Below are 25,100 nucleotides of genomic sequence, written 5' to 3' on the forward strand. Positions count from 1 at the left end.
AAAATGAAATGCAAAAACATTGCAGTTGGTTTGGCTGAAGCCTATACATACTTCAATTCCAGCCCTTTTCCTGCTAAGTGATTCTACCCAATTTTTACATGACAATAGCATCCCTTATCATTCATTGTTAATACAATAGTGATCTTGGTACTAATGTCGTGAGAAACAGGTAGCATGACTTGAAAAAACATCCTTAGCAGAGAGGTATTTGTGCCTTAAAATGCTGTTTTGGAGGCTGGATTTCACCCGTTGAGAGAGTTTTTGTTTAATATGCTTAAGAGCCTGGTAACCCCAGCACTCTCAAATAACCCTCCACTACCACCCCCCTCCCCCCAAAAAAGTTGCTAAAACAATGCCTAATGCTAGATAATCAATGGAGGAAGTATTTTATGTGTAATAACGTTTTTCTGAATCGTTCTGATGCCATTTAGATGGTAATACATGGGTCATATTAACTGTATATTATCTGTAATGCTGACTATTTTTAGGCTATTCAGTAAGAATAGGAATGTAATTAATCCATGAGTGAGATATTTATTTATTTATTTATTTGTCTTTTCTTTTTTGGTACTGGGGATTGAACCCAGCTAGGCAAGTGCTTTGCCTCTGAACTACATCCCAGCCCTTTTTTTTTTTTTTAAGTCTGTCAGTTGTGGGGCCTGAACTCTGGGGCCTGGGCGCTGTCCCTCAGCTCTTCAGCTTAACACTAGTGCTCTACCACTTGAGCCACAGCGCCACTTGCAGTTTTTTCTGCTTATGGGTGCTGAGGAATTGAACCCAGGGCCTCATGCATGCAAGGCAAGCACTCTACCACTGAGCCACTTTCCCAGCCAGAGTGAGATATTTTAAAACCTAGTAATGAGCTAATCAGTCTGTGTTTTGGGTAAAGAGAATTTGAACCTCTGGGGAAAATAATAAGTTCCCAATCTGAATTAAACTTTATTTATGTTGGTACATTTCTGTTTATTAAAAGTTGAGCCAAGTGCCAGTGGCTCTTGTGTTAGATTCCTCGATACTCAGGAGGCTAAGATCTGAGGCTCATAGTTTTAAGCTAGACAGGATAGGAAAGTCTGTGAGACTCTTTATCTCCAGTTAACCACCAGAAAACCGGAAGTGGTGCTATGGCTCAAACCTGTAGAATGCTAGCCTTGAGTGAAAAAGCTCAGGGACAGCACCCAGCCTTTAAGTTCAAGCCCCATGACCAGCCCCCGCCAAAAGTAGACTATAAGACTATAAGGCCATAACTGACTTTAACTTTGTCATAATTGTTTTAAATAAGATACGCCTATACTATTAAGAGTATTGTCCACATACAAGCAAGAGCTTAACCCCAAAGTGTTTTCGATTTCCAAAATTGAAATTCCATTGTATTTTAAACCAGCTGCTTCGATTGTTCCAGTGCTATGAAAATTTTACTTTTCTTTCCTTGATTTTTTTTTTTTTGTAATATAAGTGCCTGCTTTAAATTTTTTTGGCCTTCTTTTTTCTGTATCTTGTATCCATTCTTTTTTTTTTTTTTTGGTCAGTCGTGGGGTTTGAACTCTGGGCCTGGGCTCTGTCCCTCAAGCTCTTCAGCTCAAGGCTAGCACTCTACCACTTGAGCCACTGCGCCACTTCTGGTTTTCTGAGTGGTTTATTGGAGATAAGAGTCACACAGCCTGGGCTGACTTTGAACCTCGATCCTCAGCTCTCAGCCTCCTGAGTAGCTAGGATTACAGGTGTGAGCCACCAGCGCCCAGCTACATTCTTAAACCATATTGAACATACATAAGCTTTTGTCCAGTTTGATTGGGATAACTTGAAAATTTTGATTCAAAATGCACTTAAAAGGAAAATTTTGTTTTTGTTTCTTACAGATTTTATTCTGGAAGTGCAGCCCTCCAAAAGGTTGAAGGAACTGACACAATAGGTATACATATATATGCATATTTGTTTATGAAAAAGTATTGAAATAATTCCACTTTTAAAATCACATTGTATTCCTTTGTAGTTGTAATTAAGAAACATTTATTTTGTTTATTTCTCTAAGGGATTGAAGAAGTAGTCATTCCAAAAAAGAAAACTTGGTAAGTATTCAATCATTGTTCATTCTGCAAGTAGTTGAATGTTTCTTATAAGGGTCTGAACCATGTAAACAAACCTTAATAGAGACTAACAATGATTGTTTTGGAGTATAAACTTTTTGTGAGTACTGGTACTGAAGCTTAGACTCAGGGACTTGTCTTTTGCTCTGTTTTGTTTATGATTGGTGTTCTACCACTCAAGCCACACCTCCAGTCTGGCATTTTGCTGATTAGAAATCAGATTCTGGGCTGGGAATGTGGTTTAGTGGTAAATGCTTGCCTAACATACACAGAAAAGGCTGGAAGTGGTGCTGTCGGGCAAGTGGTAAGGTATTAGCCTTGAGCAAAAGAAGCTCAGGGACAATGCTCATGCCCTGAGTTCAAGCCCCATGATTGGCAAAAAAAGAAAAGAAAGAAGAGTCTCACACATTTTTTTCCCTTTGAACTGTGTCCTCAGATCTCAGCCTTCTGAGTAGCTAGGATTACAGCTGTGAGCACTGGTATCTGCCTAAACCTTATTTTTAATAATACAAGTTGTGCATATACATTTACTTTAGAAATGGATTGATAGGTAAACCCTTTTAATTTTTAGTAACCATATGATATTTCAGTGTATAGACATTCAGATTCATTTCTGTCTTTATAGCCTAATCAAGAGAATCAGAACCAAGAAAAGTAATGCAGTTATGTAGAAATGAGGCATTTCCCTGATGTTTTTCAAGTTATTGCCAACCTCTATCCCTAAAGAAATACTATAGGAAATGCCACAGAGGAATCATTTGGAGATTGTGCCACAACCTGCTGGAGTCACCTGCACATTTTATAATCTTATAGTTGTCTGTTAAATTAAGTAACTTTATATAGACAGCTAGAAGGAATACAGAATATGAGGTCAAGTCTGATTGTTTGATATTAATGAAGTTTATTTTTCTTGAAAGTACAGCAGTTTGGCAATGCATAGGATTGTCTAATTGGCTTTAGAGCCACCCATGGATTTGGTTTAAAATGTGTATTCCTGCAGATATTTTTGGTCAACCCTAAATTATGAAACCCACAGATACATAGCACAATGAGATAGTGGGACATGATGGTGAAAGATCCTAGTGGTAAGGGGCCAGGCAGACCTGTTGAAAATACAGTATTAGAATATGGAAAGTAAGGTAGTTGATATTGGGAATCTAAAGTCTATATGGTCTGTGAGCTAAGAATGGGTGTTACATTTTTATAGAGTTGGTAGGGAATCAGAAGAAGACAAGATGAAATGTTTAAATTGTATGAAACTCAAATTTAGATTAAAATTTTGGAGGACAAACTTACTTGCTTGTTCACATAACTTTAGCTGCTTTTATGCTATACTTCAGAGCTACATAGTTTAGAAAGTACTCTATAGTTTGCAAACCTTAAAATATCTTTCCCTTTACTGGAAAACCCTTGGTACAAACCTTCTGATTTCTAGGTTTGGGAATCTGTGCTTTCAGACCCGGGAGAGAAAAAAAGCCTGTCTTTGTGAAGGATCTTTAAAGCTATTTCTTGGACCACACAGATGTCATGGAAGACCTGAATAAATTGTAGGGAGTCCTTGTGTATTTTACTATATGAATATGGTGTGCTAAAAGGTGGTCTGAAGAGGTTAATGACTGATTGAAAAACTATTTTAAGGAGGACAAAGGAGTCCGGTTATAATCAGTGCATAGGCAACTGGATTCAGAAAAGAAATGCAAGTAGAGGATATGGGAAAATGAAGGCTCAAAGGTATTTTTTGATGGGACACTAAATTGGAACAAGAGGAGGGAAAATTGGCAGAGTCAAAATTTACTGTCTCTAACTCACTGATAAACCACTCAGGAAGAACACTCGCATATAACCCAAGGACATGGATGAGAATATTCTACATAACCTAGGGCTAGAAATAGCCTGCATGCCTATTGTTCAATGAATGAATAGTAAAAATGGTTATCATGCCATAAAACACTTGAAGTTATTAATTAGATCTATGTATATTTATGTGGATAATACAGTCAAACATAAACAAACGTATAGTAACAACTTTTATTTTGTTTGAAATAGGGCTTTACTAGGGGCTGGGAAGGTGGCTCAGTGGTAGAGTGCTTGCCTTGCATGCATGAGGCCCTGGGTTCTATTCCTCAGCAGCACCTAAGCAGAAAAAGCTGTAAGTGGCTCTGTGGCTCAAGTGGTAGAGTGTTCACCTTGAGCTGAAGATCTGAGGGACAGCACCCAGGCCCAGAGTTCAAGCCCCATGACTGACCAAAAAAAAGTGGGCTTTACTATGTAGCATATGTTGACCTCAAACTTACCCTCTTTTCTCAGCCTCCCAGGTGCTGGGATTGTATAGATGTGTGCTACTATGCCTGATTCCTTTTGTCTTTTTTTTTTTTTTGAGTAGGTAGCTTACATGAGAATGAAAGAACCTTCAAAAATTCAGGGAAAAAATGCATATTAAACTCAAGTTGGGGTGGAATCACAAGAAGACACCAGACACTTTAGCCTTAACCTGTAAACCTAGAAATTGGTTGTTACAGTACTAGGGATTGAACTCAGGGCCTTAAACACCACTCCTGATGCTTGTACAGCAAGCACTTCTGCCCTGTTTTTGTTTTTTAGGCTTTCTTTTTAAAAATAATATATTCATTGTGATAGTTTTTTTTTTGTTTTGTTTTGTTTTGCCAGTCCTGGGCTTGAACTCTTGACTGGGCACTGTCCCTGAGCCTTTCTGTACTCAAGCTAGTGTTCTACCATTTGAGCTACAGTGCTACTTCCGGCCTCTCTGTTTATGTGATGTTGAGGAATTGAACCCAGGGCTTCAGGCAAGCTCTCTACCACTAAGCCGCATTGTCAGCCTGTGTTGGCTGTTTAAAGTAATATGATCTGTGGTTCTACCTACCAGAGAGGCTAATATTGGGATGATTATGATTGGAAGCCAGCCCATGCAGAAAAATTTGAGACTTTCTTTTTTATCCCGGAGACAATGAGAAGCCTAAAAGTAAATGGTTTGTGCCTGCCATTGGTAGTTCACATCTAATCCTAGCTCCTCAGGCTGAGATCTGAGGATTGCCTTTGGAAGCTAGCCCTGACAGACTTTATCTGAGTCACTGAGACTCATCTCCAGTTGACCACTGAAAACCCAGAAACAGATGTGGCTCAAGTGGTAGAACACCAACCTTGAGTGAAATAGCTAAGAGACAACACCCAAGTCCTTAGTTCAAACCCCAGTGCAAGTACACATATGCATATGGGCATGCATGGATCAAGGCTCATGCATGTGCCTAGGCAGAAAGTACAATCCTATAATAAAAAAATAAGTAGCACAGTAAGGCCTCTGGCCTCAAGGCTATAATCCTAGCTACTTGGGAGGCAAAGATCAGGGGATTGTGGTTCTAGGCTAGCCCACACATAAGATTATTTGAGGCTTAAGGACTGGGTATAATAGCATGCAACTTGCTATCCCAGATACACGAAAGGCTGGATGCAGTGGCACATGCCTCCCATTCCCAGTTTACACAGGGAAGCATAGTGCCACTTCTGCATTTTTTCTGTGATTAAGTAGAGATAAGGGTCTCATAGACTTTCTTGCCCAGGTTGGCACTGAACCATGATCCTCTGATCTCAGCCTCCTGGGTAGCTAATATTACAGGCATGAGCTACCAGTGCTGGGCTTGTCATCAGGTAATATAGTTAGGTGGTGCTACACTAGGAGGTACATCAGAGGGAATCTGGGAATTCAGTAAGGATGCATATAACAGTAGGAGCCATTCTCTTATTTCCTAAGTTAAGAACCAACAATGTGGATGGTAAAGGCAATAGTGGTCCTGAAAGAACACATAATAAGAAAGACTGAAGGCTTGAATCAAGTGGTAAGAGTTCATGTCTAGCAAGCAAAAGTCCTCAGTTCAAATACTAGTATGTATGTCCCCCTCACCCCCCCCCCCCAAAAAAAAAAGTATGTAGGAAAGTAGATTTAAAAAGCTGCAAGACAGTTTTATTAGGTGAATGTGGAAATCATTAGCCCTGAGTAGGGTGACATTAAGGGCCAGGACAGAAAGTGCAGTGAAGCAAATGGAAGAACATATATGAACCATCATCATTTGATGGTGGCAAAAGAATTTTGCTCATTTGTTCTAGTGATCTTGGGAGATAAGTACTGGCTATATGTGAAACCTAAATTGAATTATTGACGAAGAGTAGAATCACTGATTCTGAGTGTGAAGAACCAAAGAGGGTTAACTGGCAAGACTGGTGCTATAACATTTGAGCCACCCTCTACTTCTGGCTTTTTGCTCATTAATTACAGATAAATGCCTCATGGATTTTACTGCCTTTCAACTTGGATTCTCAGATATCAGCCTTCTAAGTAGCTATGATTATAGGCAGAGGCACCAGTACCTGGCTCACTTGTCATTTTATTCTTAGGGATAAAGTGGCCGTTCTTCAGGCACTTGCATCCACAGTAAACAGGGTAAGTAAGATTGTTAAAACCTTGACTTAGTTCATTGCCATTTATCTCTGTATGTAGTGTTTATACCATATTTATGCTTTTTTGTTTTTTGGGGGTTTTGCCAGTCCTGGGGCTTGAACTCAGGGCTTGGGCACTGTCCCTGAGCCTCTCTGTGTTCAAGGCTAGCACTCTACCACTTGAGCCACAGCGCTACTTCTGGCTTTTTCTGTGGTACTGAGGATTCAAACCCAGGGCTTCATGCATTCTAAGCAAGCTCTCTACCACTGAGCCACATTCCCAGCCCCCATAATAATTAATAACTGGAAAAGCTTAATGAAACTCGGGTTTCTGAGTTTTCATTTGGTAACCATAATAGGTGATCTCTTAATGGATTTTACTTGTCATTTGTCATGCTGGAAATAATGCTATGATTAAAAATGTGAGCCCTGCCGGATGTGGTGATATATATACCATTATAACCCTGACAGAAGGATTCCAAGTTCAAGGTCAACCTGGGCTATAAAAAGAGACCCTGTCTCCAAAAAAACAAGTGAGTCCTGGGGCCAAGTTTTTAGTTCACAGAAAGAGATGTACTTAATACGAGCAAGGTCCTGAATTCAATTCTCAACACCAGGATAAAAATAAAAAGTCCTGATGAATTCTGATGGTTTAGTAGGTGAACAATATAAGCAAGTTACTTTATCTCTTGGTGCTTGCTTGTTTCCCTGTCTAACTTGATCACCGAACTTCAAGGTTATTATGAGAATTAAGTATCACAAAAGAAATGCTGAATATATTTCATTATTGCTACTGCTAATCCTATTTTTGTCAGTTGCTTTGTTGACATGCAAGAATAGAATATTGGGCTGAGAGTGTAGTTCAAATGGTAGAACACCTGCTCAAAACCCTGAATTCAGACTAGAACACCTGCTCAAAACCCTGAATTCAGACTAGTCCATAGAAGGAAGGGGATACAAATTTTAGGAAGTACATCACATACAGAACTTTCTGCTTAATCGTTTTTCATTAGCTAGAAACCACTTATAATTTCAACTATGAGGGAGAATCTGATTAAATCTTTTGACTATGTATGTGTAGATTTCATTAGTATCTAGAAATGTTCTCTATTGCAGATAGATATTAAACTTACAGTATTGAGTATATTTTACTTCATCATAGTTTTTGAGAAAGAAGTTTTAAATAATAGTCAACCTTCCATATTCATGAGTTTTCCCATCTGGGACATTTTTGAAAAAAACCATTTGCATCTGTAAATTAGGTTCAGATCTTTTTTTTCTTGTCATCATTCCTACAACTATTTGCATTCCTACAAGTATTACATTATATAAGATACTTTAAGCCAGGTGTTGGTGGCTCATGCCTATAATCCTAGCTATACAGGAGGCTGAGACCTGAGGATCATGGTTCAAAGCCAGCCTGGGCAGGAAAGTCCATGAGACTCTTTATCTCCAATTAACCATCAGAAAACAGGAAGTGGCGATGTGGCTCAAGTGGTAGAGCTCTTGCCTTGAGCTCAAGAGCTGAGGAACAGTGCCCAGGCCCAGAGTTCAAGCCCCATGACCGACAAAATAGATAGTTTAAATAATCTAGAATAGGTTAGTTGGGAGCTGAGATCTGAGGATCACAGTCAAAAGCCAGCCTGGGCAGTAAAATCTGAGAGACTCTATCTCCAGTTAATCACCAAAAAGCTGAAATAAAGCTGATGCTCAACTGGTAGAGTATTAGCCTTGAGTGAAAAAGCTAAGGAACAGTGCCCGTGTCCTGAGTTCAAGCCTCAGTACTGGCATAAATAAAACAAAATAATCCTTAGAGTATACAGGAGATAGATTATGTGCCTCTATGGAGTTTGGTATTATCTCTCTACTTGGAAAGCATTGAGATTTTTAGCAACTCATAAGTGCCATAAGCAGCCACTCAGAGAAATGACTGAGATTAGTCTCAGTATTTCAACTAAAGAAGTTGTAGAGAATAATATGTAGAGTTGTTTAAGGTTTGGCCAATAAAGTCTAAAAGATAATGTGCTATTTTTGTTTTTATTTTTTTTAAATTAATACACCAACCATACCTTTACCCCACAGTGGTTAATGGTAAGCACTGTATTGGATATAGAATTCCGAGATGGTTTCCTTTCATGAGTAGACTATAAAGGGGAAGTGCCAGTGAGCTACATCACCCAAAATGGTAACGGAATAGAAGAACTGATTCTTAGGTTTATGGATGGAAAGTGAGAAGGAAGTATATGGTAGTGGTAGGAAAGAGTATTCTTGGCAGAGGCAGCACCACAGGCAGAGATACAACGGCATAGATGAGTAGTTTGGTATAGTGGGAATCAGGAATTTGATGTGAAAGGAGATGAGGTAATATCATGGATACTGCTGTTTTTTTAATTCTAACTTTTAATTTTTTGCCAATTCCAGCTTTTGAACTGAGGGTCCCAAGCTTGTTTGGCTGGTATTCTACCATTTGGTCACACCACCAGCCTGGCTTTTTTGCTGGTTCTCAGCATTCCCTTGTAGCTAGGATGATAGGTATGAACCACCAGCACCCAGCTGCCTATTGAAGAATTTTTAGCTGGATTGTGATACAGTCAAAAAAATTCTTTTAAGTATGATGAAGACCTTAACATGTACAAAACCAAACCCCTTTCCCTCTAAACTAGTTCTTTTACCATCTTCCTCTTGACTATTCCAGCCTTATAATTACTTAGTCTTAAGTTTTGGGAATTGTCTTAGGCGTCTTTCTGTCTTGTTTTACATTAATAAAACTATTATTTATCTTTCAAAAGATGACCCTCCCTAATAAAACTGCGTGGGATATATTCAATTCTTCCAGCAGCAAGTAATAACATGTGAAAAGGCTACCAAAAAGGCTTAGTAGATATTACTCAGGCAAACTATAGCTAACATACCAGGTTCCATACTTACAGAAGGAAAGTAGTTGAAAATAAACCACATTGGACAAAAGCTTAAGCCCAGCAAGCCATGTTTACCAGGTCTAGGAATGTTGAGAATATTCACAGAATCCAAGGTCCTGAATACCAGTTATGGACCATCCTTAGAAACAGGCCTTTTGACAGATAGTGCTTTCAGGCTTGCTAATTTTCTATCCACTATCCACATTCCAAACACTTGTCATCAGTACTACCACTTAGTCATCTTGTGTTTGGTTGAGTTCTATGAGAAGAGCCTCACTTGTGGCATGGCTCACAAATGGCTGTGAAAGCTAGAGCCAGAAACTGCTTCAGAAAGCTTTTCCTTTCTAGCTTCAGGGAATCTGCCTCAGGCAACTCCTAGTTACTAAGACGAGGCATCAAGGACCCCATTCAAGAGGTTTAAAATACAGGGTAAGGTTTTGCTATTTACAAAGCCCCAGAGGATGAGGTAGGGGACTGAGGAAAATAGTCTGTATTCCTAAATTAATTCTAAATGGACATTCTGTTCAGATGACCTAATTTAGAGTTTAAAATAGTAGAAGTCTTAGCATACAGGTATGGGGATTTAAGCCATTACTTATGTAAGTTTGTTTGTTGTAGTTTTGCCAGTCCTAGTGCTTGAGCCAGGGTCTGAGTGCTGTCCCTTAGCATTTTTGCTCAAGGCTAGTACTCTACCATTTGAATCACAGCTCTGCTTCTGGCTTTTCTGGTAGTTAGAGATGAATCTCACAGGCTTTTCTGCCCAGGCTGGCTTTGAATTGTAATCCTCAAATCTCAGCCTCCAGAGTAGCTTTAGGATTACAGGTGTGAGCCACTGGTGCTTAGCTCTTGCTTTAAGTTTTGCATAACTGTAGAACAGGCTTATTGAGTTGATAGTACAGTGATATGTTAGTAATGTGTTTTCTGTCTCCTTAGAGATATATATAATCTGTATATATGTTTATATGTATATTACATGCAGGTATATTATGTACACGTAACTAAAGAATCTGAGACTCTATCTCCAATTAACCAAGCAAAATGCCAGACTGGAGGAATAGTGTGTTTTCTTGCCTTGTGCAAGAAAACTGAGAGAGAGAGAAAAAAAAGAAAACTGAGCAAGAGCACAAGTTCAAGCCCCAGGACACAAACAAAACAAAAATCAGTTTACGGAATTTATGTTCATAACCAAAATTCACAAGGCTTTATTAGATCTAAAAAGATGTCTGTTTCTTTACAGGACCCCACAGCTGTCCCTTATGTATTTCATGATGACCCTTACCTTATACCCACATCCGCTGTGGAATCAGTGAGTATTTTCATGTAACATTTCTAGTACCTCTTTTTCTTCTTAATCTTACTGGTTAGTGTGTCAGAAGGCAAAGATGCTTAAATCTTTGAAACAATGTATAGTTCGTGATGAATTACCAGACTAAACCATTACTTTACAAAAAATTTTTTGCTGTTGTCTTTGGGGAATGTTTTAGTTTTTACTTAATATTAGGGCTTTTTAATACAGGAACAAACTATTTCAGTTTAACTGTTGTTTTATATACTTTGAGATCTAGATAAAATATGGCCTGAAATTGTGTCACCTTCATTAGGAGAGTTGGATATATAAAGTACTTAATTTGTTTTTTTAATAGGGTGTCTTACCCTGAATCCTGGGCTGGCCCTGAATTCAATCCCCCTGCTTTACCTGCCCAGTGGCTAGGATTGTAGGTATATACCACCATGCTTCGTTACATAATTTGAGTTCTTATTGGGGTTTCATGTATTGTTGGATTCTTGCAGGAAGAGAGGAATTTTTTCTGGGCATGTAACTTTGAACTTACTCCAGACTAAATTGCATGTAAATGCCAATTTGTATGTATTGCTTTTTTCATATAGCGTTCATTTTTATTGGCGAAGAAGTCTGGAGAGACTGCAGCAAGGTTTATTATTAATTCATACCCCAAGTATTTTCAGAAGGACATAGCTGAACCTCATATACCGGTAAGGACAAGGAGTTATGTTTTTCATATAACTTAAATCATATTTTCATAGCTAATATTTACTATTTGAGTGCTCTCAGTATTCAAATGAAACCCCTTTACTAACCTTCTCTTGCATGGATTTGCTCTTCAGCCTCATATTTACCTCTTTGGCTTCTGTTATGCTACACTCTTAATCATAATTATTCCTTTCTTTTCTCTTTTATTAGCTTTCTGTCCCTAACAAGTGATGTCTTTCTCAGGTTTATATTTATTGTCTTTTTATTATTTGTTCTCTCTGTTTCAATGATCCTCATACTCTATTTAGCATTCTGTGTATCTAGGTCAGTCCCTCTGCTTTGACATTATAGATAATATTTTGACTACCTCTTTGTTTTCAGTCCTGTAGTACCCTGAAGTACCTGGTATCTATTTACTTTGTACTATGTATTTAATTCCATCAGTACATTGGGGAGCAAAACAGATAACATTCCCCCCCCACACACACCCTCTACCCTGAAGTACCTGGTATCTATTTACTTTGTACTATGTATTTAATTCCATCAGTACATTGGGGAGCAAAACAGATAACATTCCCCCCCCACACACACCCTCCACACGTGCGCGTGCATGCACGCACACACACACACACACACAAGTTTATGAGCAGATATACTTACCTCATTTCTTTTTTTGGGGGGGGGAGGAGGAGTCTGGTCGTGGGGCCTGAACTCTGGGCCTGGGCACTGTCCCTCAGCTCTTCAGCTCAAGGCTAGCACTCTACCACTTGGGCCACAGCGCCACTTCCGGCTTTTTTTTCTTTTTGCTTATGTGGTGCTGAGGAATTGAACCCAGGGCTTCATGCATGCAAGGCAAGTGCTCTACCACTGAGCCACCTTCCCAGCCCCACTTACCTCAATTCTTAAGTCACTCCCCTAGTCTGGAATTTTGCTGGTTGATTGTTTGAACCTCTGACTTTTCTGCCCAGGCTGGATTTGAAGGTCCACTATCACTTGAAACCTTACAAAGGCCTCCTTTCTCCATGGTGGGCAGCACCATTTCATGTTATATTCTAATGGTTTCTTTTTGTTCTTTTGGTGCTAGAGGTGGAGCCCAGGGCCTTATGGAAGCATTATACCTTCAGACCTGTAACTATTTGTTTAAGCCTATTTTCTCCACTAGACTTTGCAGTCTAGGACTTTAATCATAGAGAATATCTCTTCTTTTCTTCCTTTGTCTTAATCCTTAGTTCCTCGTGTAGTGCCTTGAGTGAAATATCCATATCAAAATGTAGTTGAATAAATTAGTGAATGAGTTAAACTCAGCATACAGTGGTGGAATTGAATGTTTAGAAGAAAAGCAGCATCAAGGATAGAGACTTTGGTCTTTGCAATTTAGGTGCATTCTGACACCTTTGGTCAAGATTGGGGATAAAGAGGAAGAAAAAATTGTAAAGTTATGTAGTTGGGACCCCTATGGGTTTTCAGATGTATATTGGATATTTATATTTTAGACTTGTAAATTCTTAAGGTGGGAGATGCCCATGCAACCTTGCTTCAGACAAAGGAAGTTTATCATTTTGTCTTTATTTTTTTTCCCAGTTAAGATTACCTACTAAAACGTATGTTTACATGCTAAATAATGTCTGGTGCAGGAAACATGAATTAGAGCAGTAAAGTTTATCTTGATATATTGATACTAAAAGCTCTGTCTTACGTGACTGTCTTATCTCTTATTTGTGTTAACTTAAACCAATTTGCTTTCCTAGTGCTTAATGCCTGAGTACTTAGAACCTCAGATTGAAGGTATAAGTGAAGCTGCCCTGAAGGAACGAATCAAACTCAAAAAAGTTAAGGCTTCTGTGAACCTCTTTGATCAACTCTTACAAGCAGGTGACTGACTCATTTTAACTCAAGTCCATCTAGAAACATGGGATGGCACTTACATAATCCACATAGTTTTGAATAAAAGTTACCAGTAGGGTGCTTGATCTGCTTGATAGCTGTGTTGCTTCTGTTTTCAGTAGTTTAGTAAATACTTAATGTTCTACTTTAGTTTTAAATTGTGTATACTTTATTAGTTAATCATGCTATAGCACTGGTAGAGAAGGTACGTAGCCATTCTTCCTTAGCTTCTGTTTTAACATTAGGCATTTATATACATTAGTCAGTTTTTCTATATTCTTGGAAGTATATTTAGAAGGGTGAGCCACATAAGCCATACAAGAAATATTTAGTAAAGCGAGGTCTTGATATTGTTATAGATATCACTGACACAAATTGTTCTATGACCTTGAAAGTCACTTTCTCAGAGCCTCTAGAAGTTTTTGTAGTCCCAGTGCTGTTTAGTGATTTAAGATAAAGATGTACTAATGTAGAAGAGAAGAAAACTGGACTAAATCATTTAATGTAGAACTGGAAACAAGAAACACTTGCATAAGGCTGTGTTTGAGAATATTAGTTTACAGCCTGCTATCACTTTATATGTACAGGTGAATGATGATAACACATTATTAATTTAGTATTGGTACAAGCAGTTATTCAGAAGCATAGCTGAGTAACAGCGCCTACATACTAGGGGAGGAAATCATAGAAAATCTTACTACCAAGCACCTAGTAAGAACTAACATTCTGCTAGGCATTTCACATACTTAATTTTATACCTTATCAGTTGGTGTGCTTTAGTTACAGCAACTTTATACTGGTTGTTTTTGGATAGGGACCCCTTGGACCCATTTTTTTTTTTCAGAATCATGCAGCTTTGAGATATAAGGCCTAGTTAAGTTTGTTTCTCCTTTTCTCCCTTCCTCTCTTCCTTTCTTCTTGTGCTAATACTAGAACTTGAACTTGGGGCCTTCTTTTTTACTCAATGCTAGCACTCTACCACTTGAGCCATACATCTATCTACTTCTGGCTTTTTTGTTGGTTAGTGGGATATAGGTGTCTCATGGATTACTCTGCTCTGGGTGGTAGAACATCTGCACCCAGCGTCAGTTACATTCTTTATGGCTTATGTCTTCTTTGTACCTCTTCTTCTTTTCCTGACGTGCATTTTTACTTGATTTTTTAACCTTCTTTGTTTTTTATTATTGTAAAGATGATAGTAAGGTTATAGTTGCATAAACCAGATAATGAATACATTTCTTGGAAAATATCACTTGATGTACTTTATGTAGAACGATATGACCAACTGGAGATGGTAGAGCTCCACTTGTGAGCAAAAAAGTCAAATTAGAGCATGAGGCCCTGAGTTCAAGCCTTGGTGTTCACACACACATACACAAGGAAAAAAAGCTAGATTTGATTTGAAAGATAGAGTTGCTTTTCTTTTAAAATAGTAAATAATTGCTCATGATTTTCTTTCCTGTGTCCTTCCTTCCTTTTTAACAATTGCTAAGAAGGGCCATAAAGTTTTGGGCATTTTACTTTTAAAAGTCTACTATAGGGGCTGGGAAGGTGGTTCAGTGGTAGATTGCTTGCCTTGCGTGCATGAAGCTCTGGATTTGAGTTCTCAGCACTACATAAGCAGAAAAAGTCAGAAGTGGCGCTGTGCCTCAAGTGGTAGAGTGTTAGTATTGAGCTGAAGAGCTAAGAGACAGTGCCCAGGCCCAGAGTTCAGACCCCACAACCAACAACAACAACAAAAAACCCTCTACTATAGTCCAGGAACCGGTGGCCCATGCCCATAATCCTAGCTATTCAGGAGTCTGAGATCTGAGGATTGCTATTCAAAGCCAGCCCAGGGAGGAAAATTCTTGAGATTCCTATTTCCAATTAACTGCAAAAAGCTAGAACTGGAGCTGTTGCTCAATTGGTAGAGCACTAACCATAAGCAAAAGAGCTCAGGGGCAGCAGCCATCCCCCAAGTTCAAGCCCAAGCACTGGCACACAGAAGAAAAAAATGTCTTATTATAGACAGGCAGTTATGCTAGTATTTCTAGGCGAGTTTTTAGTGAGAGTCTGGATCTAAGCAAAATAATTGTATTCATATTTTTTCAAATGGATCTGGGCCAGGATAAATAAGTAGTTATAGTTTGAAGCGTATTCGTTTTATAGATATAAGGAGATGGTTTCTCTAAGACCAGTGGGATACTAGTGACAGGGGTGAGGTTGATTGGAATTCATTGTAAGCATGGGTAGAAATGTAAAGAAAATAAACTGCATAAATTTAATGGGCATATACTCAAGTTTCATCTTTGTCAAATTATACAGGTGAGACTTTTCAGTCAAAGTATTTAAGTTGTTGAGTGAATGATGGCCAGACTACCTTGTTTCAGACTACAGAAGCTTACTGTTCTGTTTCTCCCCACTCCCCAATTAGAATTAATTGATAGAGTTGTAGGTGGGACTAACTATGTAGCCAAGAAAAAAACACTGCTAGTGGAAAAGTGAGTAGAGTTCCTACTAAACTATTCATTCCTTAATAAAGTGGTAGGTGATAGTATATAGCCAAGAAAATAACCTCTAGTAGAAAAAGCGAGTAATTTTAATCTAATAAGTTTTTGTTTCTTTTCTGTTTTTTGGTGCCTATCCTGGGGCTTGAACTGAGGACCTGGTCACTGTCACAAAGCTTTTTTGGCTCAAGGCTAGCACTTTACTATTTGAGCCACACCTCCACTTCTGGCTTTTTTCTTTTTGGAGGGGGCTGGGGCAAAGATTAGTGTCTTGAAAACTTTCTGCCCAGGCTGACTTTGAACCATCACCCTCAGATCTCACCCTCCTGAGTAGCTAGGATTATAGGTGTAACCCACCAATGCTTGGCCTAACAAGTGTTTGTTTTTAGGTATTTGAAGGTTTCTTTCTCTTTTTCTCTTCTATCCATAGGAACCACTGTCTCCCTTGAAACAACTAATAGTCTCTTGGATTTATTGTGTTACTATGGTGACCAGGAACCCTCATCTGATTTTCATTTTCAACAGCCTCAGCAGTCAGAAGACTTGGTAATAACTTTTGGCATTAATTTCTTTGTTGTTTTGTTTAAAACGTAATGTCTTCTCCAAATAGGACAGATGCTTGTGCCATATGTCAGACTTATCTTTTAGCTTTTTTTTTTCTGGTCCTAGGGTTTGAACTCAGGACCTGATTCTTTTTTTTTTCTTTTTTTTGTTGCCAGTCCTGGGGCTGGAACTCAGGGCCTGGGCGTTGTCCCTGAGCTTCTTTTGCTCAAGGCTCCACTCTACCACTTGAGCCACAGCGTCACTTCCAGCTTTTTTCTGTGTATGTGGTACTGAGGACTCGAACCCAGGGCTTCATGCATCCTAGGCAAGCACTCTACCACTAAGCCACATTCCCAGACCAGGACCTCATTCTTGCTTCCTTATTTGGATGGCACTTTACCACTTGAACCACATACCCATTTTAGTATTTTGCCAGTTATGTTGGAGATGGACTTTTCTGCTCATGCTGGCTTGATCCTCCAAATCTCAGCCTCCTGAGTAGCTGGGGTTACAGGTGTGAGTCACTAAGACCTGACTTAGAAGAGACTTCAAGAATTGTTTTAACCTTAGCTCCCTTAGAATTTTTGTTTTTGTTTTATTTTATTGATCAATTAGTTGGTTGTTATTGGTGCCGGTCCTGGGGCTTGAACTCATGGTCTGGGTGCTGTCCTTGAGCTTTTTTGCTCAAGACTAGTGCTCTACCACTTGAGCCACAGCTCCACTTCTGACTTTTTGGTGGTTACTGGCGATGAGTCATAGATTTTTCTGGCTTTGATCCTTGGTCCTCAGATCTTAGCCTCTGAGTAGCTAGGATTATAGATGTAAGCCACCAACTCTCAACTCCTATTTTGTCCACACCTGTCCCATATGCAGACAAAGCTTTGAGAAGATATGTTTGAGTCAGCCTTTCTATCATTCAGGTGACAATGTGATGTAAAATGGTCCAGAAAAATCTCCATTGCCATGACCCTCAGAAGTGCATGCTTGTAAGGGCAGAGAGGAGCAAGGCCAGAGATTTTACAAACATTATTGTGCCATAGGCTGCCTGCATGTGGAGTCATAGCTTCTCTCAAACCCAATAGTTTCACTTTTAAAGTAAATTACAAGGGGTTGAGAATGTGACTCAGTGGAAGAGTGCTTGCTTAGCATGCATGAAGTCCTGGGTTTGATTCCTCAGTGCCACATAAATAAAAAAAGCCAGTAGTGGCACTGTGTCTTGTGGTAGAGTGTTAGCCTTGAGCAAAAAAAGCCCATGGACAGTGCCCAGACCCTCAGTTCAAGCCCCAGCTCTGGCCAAAAAAAAATTTTTTTTTAAATAGTAAAATAAATTTCAAGGAATCCTTTGGATCAGCTGAACACAAATATGTGTGTGCCATTTTTCATAAGTATTTGCTTTTACCTGTAATTGCAAGTAAAACAATCTAGATATCTAATAGTGGATTATCAAATTTGGCAAGAATGTTGAATGGCTATTGAGAGCAATAGTGTAAATGCTTATGAGTATGGAAAGTAAATGCTTATAAGTATCATGAAAGTACATCAACATAAAGGTTGACAATCCTGACCTGAAACCACTGATCCAAATATTTGTAGCCATATCCTTTGGGATTGAAACTTTTTGATCACCATTAAATTGAAAATTCCTTACTTGCTTGTTATCTTTGCTTATAGTAAAAATTCAGGCATGTTAAATACAGCTACTTATAAAATTACCATAGTATTATTACGTATCTAAAATGTATATGACCATAGTTGAATTTCATATTCAGACTTGAATTGTATTTCCATGATATCTCAATATACATTTGTATTTTATTAAGACTCCAAACTCTGGGCACTTTTTTGGGGGGGGGAGGGAGATGGTCCGGTTGTGGGATCTGAACTCTGGGCCTGGGTGCTGTCCCTCAGCTCTTCAGCTCAAGGCTAGCACTCTACCACTTGAGCCACAGGGCCATTCTGGCTTTTTTTTTTCTTTCTGCTTATGTGGTGCTAAGGAATGGAACCCACCACTGAGCCACCTTCCCAGCCCCTCTGGGCACTTTTTTTCTAAACATATTGAGTAAGGGCTTCTCAACCTGTGTTTATTGTTTTTATAAATGTTTTTTCATATGCATAAGGAAAAGATTATCTTTAAAATGTGTTTCTAGGTGGTAAGATTATGGGGATTTTTCTTCTTAAGTTTTCTCCATTAGGCAGCGAGTCCTTCTTTCCAGAGAATATTATGAAGCCTTTGGTGGCTGTTGTGTCCCCTAGCCCCAGCTCCCAAGGCAGCAAGCTATAGATCCTGTACTATTCCATGTAATGGCAATTAGACACTGTCAGCTTCACTCATATTTGGCTTATACATAAAGGTCAAGATTAAGTCTTTTGAAAATTACCTTATCTTGTCTCAGTGTTAGACATGTGTCAGTTTCTCTTGCTTTTACTGTATGAATAGATGCTACTTTTTTTTTTCCCCTTTGGTTGGTCGTGGCGCTTGAATTCTGGGCCTGGGCACTGTCCCTAAGCTCTTCAGCTCAAGGCAAGCACTCTATCACTTGAACCACAGAGCCACTTCCAGTTTTCTGATGGTTAATTGGAGATAAGAGTCTCATGGAGGGGCTGGGAAGGTAGCTCAGTGGTGGAGCGATTGCCTTGCATGCCTGAGGCCCTGGGTTCGATTCCTCACACCACATAAGCAAAAAGAAAAAAGCTGGAAGTGGCGCTGTGGCTCAAGTGGTAGAGCGCTAGCCTTGAGCTGAAGAGCTAAGGGACAGCACCCAGGCCCAGAGTTCAGGCCCCACGACCAGACCCCCCCACCCCCAAAAAAAAAAAAAAAAAAAAAGAGTCTCATGGACTTTCCTGCCTGGGCTGGCTTTCAACAGCAATCCTCAGATCTCAGCATCCTAAGTAGCTAGGATTACAGGCATGAGCCACTGGCGCCCAGCTGGATGCTACTTTTTAAAATTCACACTTATTATGTGTGCAAGGTGTATTCTCATCATTCTTACCCCTCTATTATTTTATCTCATTCACTCTTAAAATAATTTTGACATGAAATGAATAATGAATAATACTAAATATGGATGAAGCTACCTGTAGCCTGTGGAGAAACAGGTGTACTTTTTTTTTGACTGCCACATTCTTGTGGCAGACCAGACATGTCTGATTTTCCTCTGAATTGGCTGAGTTGAATTCAAGAAACTGTGGGTATAAACATTTTACTGTGTTTCTTTTTGCTTTCTGCTATGTTTATATTTTTCTGAATTCCCATTTCCTTTCAGAATATTAGTAGTATAATGGGCATTGAATTGTCTTGCTTTTAATTTGTCTTGGTATGATGCATTCCAGGAACAGGCCACCGAGGAAAATAATGAAAAAGCTAAGACAAAGGCTGGTCATCCCATTGGAGTTATGTGGAAGTATGTTACAGTTAACACCTTATATAATTTTTTTATGATATATGAAGAAGTTATTGCTCCATTTCCCCCAGGAAAAGATGTAGTCCTATGATATTCTGAAATACAAATTATTTTTATTATGCAATTTTTACTCATGTAATTGAGATCTTTCTCAGGCTATCCTCCAACTCTTTCCTCAGCCTCCAAGAGCTGGGATTATAGATCTGTGCCACTATATCTAATTTAGGCTTTTTTCTTTAAGTTCTTGACCTTCAGCCAGTAGGTTAAGAATCTGTTCAAGGGTTGGGCTTTGTTTATTTTAGTTTTATTTTCTTCCACTTAACTTGATGTACACTTGATGTGGAATGGTTCCTTTGGTATTTTCATCAGTAGTGTTATCCTAGAATATTTACCTAATTCTGAATTTTATTTTATTTATTTTTTGGTCGGTCATGGGGCTTGAACTCTGGGCTTTTGCACTCTTCAACTCAAGGCGAGTGTTCTACTTCTTGAGCCACAGCACCACTTCCGGTTTTCTGGTGGTTAATTGGAGATAAGAGTGTCTTGGACCTTCCTGCCTGTGCTGGCTTTGAACTGTGATCCTTAGATCTCAACCTCCTAGTAGCTAGGATTACAGGTATGAGTCACCAGCACCCGGCCTCAGTTTTTTTAATTTTATTTTTGTGCCTGTTCTGGAGCTTGATCTCAGGGCCAGGACATTGTCCCTGAGCCTCTTTTGCTCAAGGCCAGTGCTCTACCACGTGAGTCACAGCTCTACTTCTGAAGCATTTTGGTATATTATTGGTGATAAGAGTCTCATGGACTTTCTTGCCTGAGCTGGCTTCAAACCACTATCCTCAGACTTAAGCCTCCTGAGTAGCTAGGAGTATACATGTGAGCCACTAGTGCCTAGTTGATTTTGTTTTTCTTGCTACTAAACATACATAGAAGCTAGAATACAATGCCAAATTAAGATTACTATTCAGCAAACAACTATTCAGCAGATTAAACAATGTGAATAACATTTACATGTGAGAGTTTGAATTGAGAAGTATTTTCTGTGAATGTGGAAGGGATGCTTCCATTAACTAACAAAGGAGAAAATCAGGGTACAGGATCAAAGGATACAGATGGCTTTCTTTCTTTTTCTTTCTTGGTAAAGGAAGAAGAAATAAATGTACATAGGCTGGCATATGCCAGAAGGATTCAGATGGGAACTGTTGTCAGTGGTTGCCTTTGGGATTTCTATTCCAGGATTCAAGAGGGGTGGGAAAACCTCACTAGTGTGCCTAGTAATATAATTTGGTTTTTTTCTTTTAATCTGGGCATCTTTTACTTTGCTCGCAACAATTCTTTTGTTTGTTTGCTAGTTTAGTGCCATTCCTGGGGCTTGAACTCAGGACTTAGCCTTTTGCTAGTACTCCACAGCTTCACCTCCTGCCTTTTTTCCCCTTTTTGTTAGTTAATTGGAGATAAAAATCTCAGAGACTTTTTTTTTCTTCCCACTCTGGCTTTGCATCTTGATCCTCAGATCTCAGCCTCCTGAGTAACTAGGATCATAGGGGTGAGCCACCATTGCCTGGCAACATTTCCATTTTGATTCTGCTTATACTCACTAACTGTAAAGTTCTGGGCAACTTAAAGTTTTGAGCTTCATTTTCTCCCCACTTTCAAGATGATAATAACTTAAGGTAAAACCCATCAATTGCTTATCACATTGCCTGGAATGTATTAAGCTGTAAGTAAATAATCGAAGTTACTACCAGTTTTCCTGGTTAACATGTAATCTCTTTTGTCTAGATCAAAAAACAATGCTGAAAGAATCTTTGATCTAATGCCAGAGAAGAATGCACATTCTTACTGTACAATGATCCGAGGAATGGTGAAGGTAAATTTATCTTCATTTTTAAGTCCACTAACTTGATTTCTTAACCTCATCTTAAGTTTGCCTTACTGAAATGCTTAGGCCAAGAAATGGTGTTTTAAACTTAGAATTTTTAGGATTTGAATTCTGTGTACAGTATTATGAGATAATTGGGATATGGAATTAAGTCTACAAATACAATTTCTTCCAATAGCTGTAACGAGAACTTTTTGAAGCCTCTGTCAAGTAATCCAGGCTGGACTCAAATTTGACCCTTTTGTCTTGGTCTTGTACACTCTTCCACCACCTCTACTTGTCACAACTGAAAATGCCTCCAGGCATTGCCCAGTGCCCCCTAGGTAGAAAACCACTGGAAGAAAAGATAAGCTTGATGAGAATGGGAGCCTAGTCTGTGTTATTCAGTACCATATTCCCAATCCTGGAACAGTAGATATACAGGTACTTCTGTGATGAATAAATTTGGTGATGTTGTCCCTTTTCCCTCTAGCACCGAGCTTATGCACAGGCATTAAACTTGTACACTGAGTTATTGAACAATAGACTTCATGGTGAGTTTGGGAGCTCCCCTGTACCCTTCTTTTTATTTATTTATTTTAATGTTTTTTTTTTGTTGTTGTTTTTTTTTTTGCTAGTCCTGGGGCTTGAACTCAGGGCCTGTGTGCTGTCCCTGACCCGCTTTGTGTTCAAGGCTAGTGTTCTACTACTTGAACCACAGCACTACTTCTGGCTTTTCCTGAGTAGTTTATTGAAGATAAAAGTCGGAAAGACTTTCCTTCCTGTGCTGGCTTCAAACTTAGATCCTCAGAATTCAGCTTCTGAGTATCCAGGATAATAGGCATGAGCCATTGGTACTCAGACCCTCTTTTTTTTTCTCCCAAGAACTTGTACAAAGTTATTGGATCTTGGCTCTTGTCTTTGGCCCAAATTTTGACTTCTATAACATTGATAGAGAGCCAGTTTTATGAACATGTGGTGATTAGCCAAGGAATACATAGATTTGACCATTTTGTCTTCTCCTTTGCAACCCTATTGTTAAAGCAGCTTTCCTTTACAGCTGATGTATATACCTTCAATGCATTGATTGAAGCAAAAGTATTGATGAGTAATGAGAAGTTTGAGGAAAAATGGAATAACATATTGGTAAGTATAATCCTCAATTTGTCGTCTTCACTAGAGTTAAGGCATTAATTCTACTAAAAAGATTTAGGATGAATACAGCATTCATTTGAGCATATTGGGCAGTCAGTACTCTAATCAATTACCTGTTTACTGCCTTTCCAACAATCCTGTAAGTTAGGTTGCTCTCTGACACACAAGAACCAGAAAGGATCAGACAGGTGGGTCTTATATCTAAGAGGTAAGATCTCAGTCTTCGGAAATGAGGATGGTTAAAGCAGTAGAGTGACTATAGTAGGAAGCTCAAGTTCTTAAGTTTAGTCCCTTATATATTCCCTCCTAAATAGAAAAGCGTAAAAGATAAGATTGTTGATCTTCTTCCTAATATAATTAGCAACAAATTCTTAAATTGGGGATATAATTGTTAACCTGCTTCAGATATTGCCAAAAAGTCAATTTTCAACTTTTATATAATTAGCAAATCATCCAAGAATAAAAAATGTCTTGCTTTGGATTCAACTAGGAACTGCTGAAACATATGATTGCACAGAAGGTAAAACCAAATCTTCAGACTTTTAATACCATTCTGAAATGTCTTCAGAGATTTCATGTACATGGAAAATTTCTAGCTTTACAAACCTTACGTGAAATGAAAGCCATTGGAATAGGTAAGTATACATGCTGACCAACCTGCTGCTGGGCAGAGGTTTCATGGCCATGGACATAGAATGGGCTATAAAGATTTGGGGACTTATGGGGGTTCTGGAATCAATTCCCCACAGATACCAAAGGAAAACTATTGTGGGGATGCCTGTATCATCTTCAGTTCTTTATAGCAAATTAGTGTTGTTTCAGTATTTCAGTTTTTACTTTAATAGATCTTAAGTTGAATGATTTTTTTTTTTTTTTTTTTTTTTTTTTTACAAAATTGGCTATTTGAACCCAAATATGCATTTTTCCGGTTGTGGGGCTTGAACTCTGGGCCTGGGCGTTGTCCCTCAGCTCTTCAGCTCAAGGCTAGCACTCTACCACTTAAGCCATAGCGCCACTTCCGGCTTTTTTCTTTTTGCTTATGTGGTGCTGAGGAATCGAACCCAGGGCCTCATGCATGCAAGGCAAGCGCTCTACCACTGAGCCACCTTCCCAGCCCCCCTTTTTTTGGGGGAGGGGTCCAGTCGTGGGGCCTGAACTCTGGGCCTGGGCGCTGTCCCTCAGCTCTTCAGCTCAAGGCTAGCGCTCTACCACTTGAGCCACAGCGCCACTTCCGGCTTTCTTCTTTTTGCTTATGTGGTGCTAGGAATTGAACCCAGGGCTTCATGCATGCAAGGCAAGCACTCTACCACTGAGCCACCTTCCCAGCCCAAATATGTTGTAGTATGTTGTGTATATTTTAGTATTTACTTTATGACAGGTTGCTTGGTAATGGATTCTTTTCATTATGCATTACTATTCTCAGTGGAATATCAATAATAGCATTTGCTTAAATACCAGGGTTTGCTTAATTCTAGTATTTGCTTTAATACTAATGCTTTGGTAAAATGTATTTTGTTTGCACAGCTGTGTTTTACTATATTCTTTATTTTTTCCTTTCACCTGGTAATATGAGAACCTTCGCTTGCAACATACCACTATATTATTCAGGTGTTTTATCAACATGGTACGTATAATATTTCATTAAATTTATTTATTTTTTGGGGGGGAGTCCGGTCGTGGGGCCTGAACTCTGGGCCTGAGTGCTGTCCCTCAGCTCTTCAGCTCAAGGCTAGCGCTCTACCACTTGAGCCACAGCGCCACTTCCGGCCTTTTTCTTTTTTGCTTATGTGGTGCTGAGGAATCGAACCCAGGGCCTTGAGCATGCAGGGCAAGCACTCTACCACTGAGCCACCTTCCCAGCCCCAATATTTCATTAAATTTATGTAGAAAATAGTCTCCTTTGGGTTTGTGCAAATAATTATTGAAATTTGCCATCTCCACATACAAATTAATAGAAAATTAAACTGAGTGTAATGACACAGACCTGTTATCCCAGCATTCAGAAGGCCAGAGCAGGAGAATCAAAAAGTTACAGGTTAGCCTGGGCTATATAGCAAGATCCTGTAGGTTGGTAGGTAGGTGAGAAGGTAGGAATGGAGGGAGGGAGGGAAAGAACGTTCTTATATACATCAATAATCAAACAATTTTTAAGTTAACATCTTCAGCCTGAGTAAAACATTCTTGAAGGTAGTAACTGTGATATAAAACTGGAGCTGGTGGGGAAGGGGCTTATAGAGTGTACCAGCATTCTTGGCATATAAAGAATAAACAAATGATATTTTACTCTGGGGTTCCTTTTGTTCTTTAGAACTGAGCTGTTCAGTACAAT

At 39.1% G+C, this 25,100-nt stretch overlaps 1 protein-coding gene across 1 annotated transcript in view; it reads left to right on the plus strand.

The window, feature by feature from the left end:
• The window catches only part of Ptcd3 (pentatricopeptide repeat domain 3), a 38,317-nt gene that overhangs the window by 2,043 nt on the left and 11,174 nt on the right, over positions 1-25,100 (plus strand). The window contains exons 2-14 of the mRNA XM_042690471.1: positions 1,857-1,909; positions 2,030-2,066; positions 6,492-6,537; positions 10,689-10,757; positions 11,339-11,443; positions 13,190-13,313; positions 16,245-16,360; positions 19,688-19,758; positions 21,538-21,625; positions 22,110-22,170; positions 22,677-22,762; positions 23,262-23,406; positions 24,345-24,395. Coding sequence (XP_042546405.1) covers positions 1,857-1,909; positions 2,030-2,066; positions 6,492-6,537; positions 10,689-10,757; positions 11,339-11,443; positions 13,190-13,313; positions 16,245-16,360; positions 19,688-19,758; positions 21,538-21,625; positions 22,110-22,170; positions 22,677-22,762; positions 23,262-23,406; positions 24,345-24,395 — 1,052 coding nt within the window. The remainder of the gene's footprint in view (positions 1-1,856; positions 1,910-2,029; positions 2,067-6,491; positions 6,538-10,688; positions 10,758-11,338; positions 11,444-13,189; positions 13,314-16,244; positions 16,361-19,687; positions 19,759-21,537; positions 21,626-22,109; positions 22,171-22,676; positions 22,763-23,261; positions 23,407-24,344; positions 24,396-25,100) is intronic.

This window comes from Dipodomys spectabilis, unplaced genomic scaffold (assembly GCF_019054845.1).
Source record: "Dipodomys spectabilis isolate Male_0828 unplaced genomic scaffold, ASM1905484v1 ptg000137l, whole genome shotgun sequence".
Lineage (NCBI taxonomy): Eukaryota > Metazoa > Chordata > Mammalia > Rodentia > Heteromyidae > Dipodomys > Dipodomys spectabilis.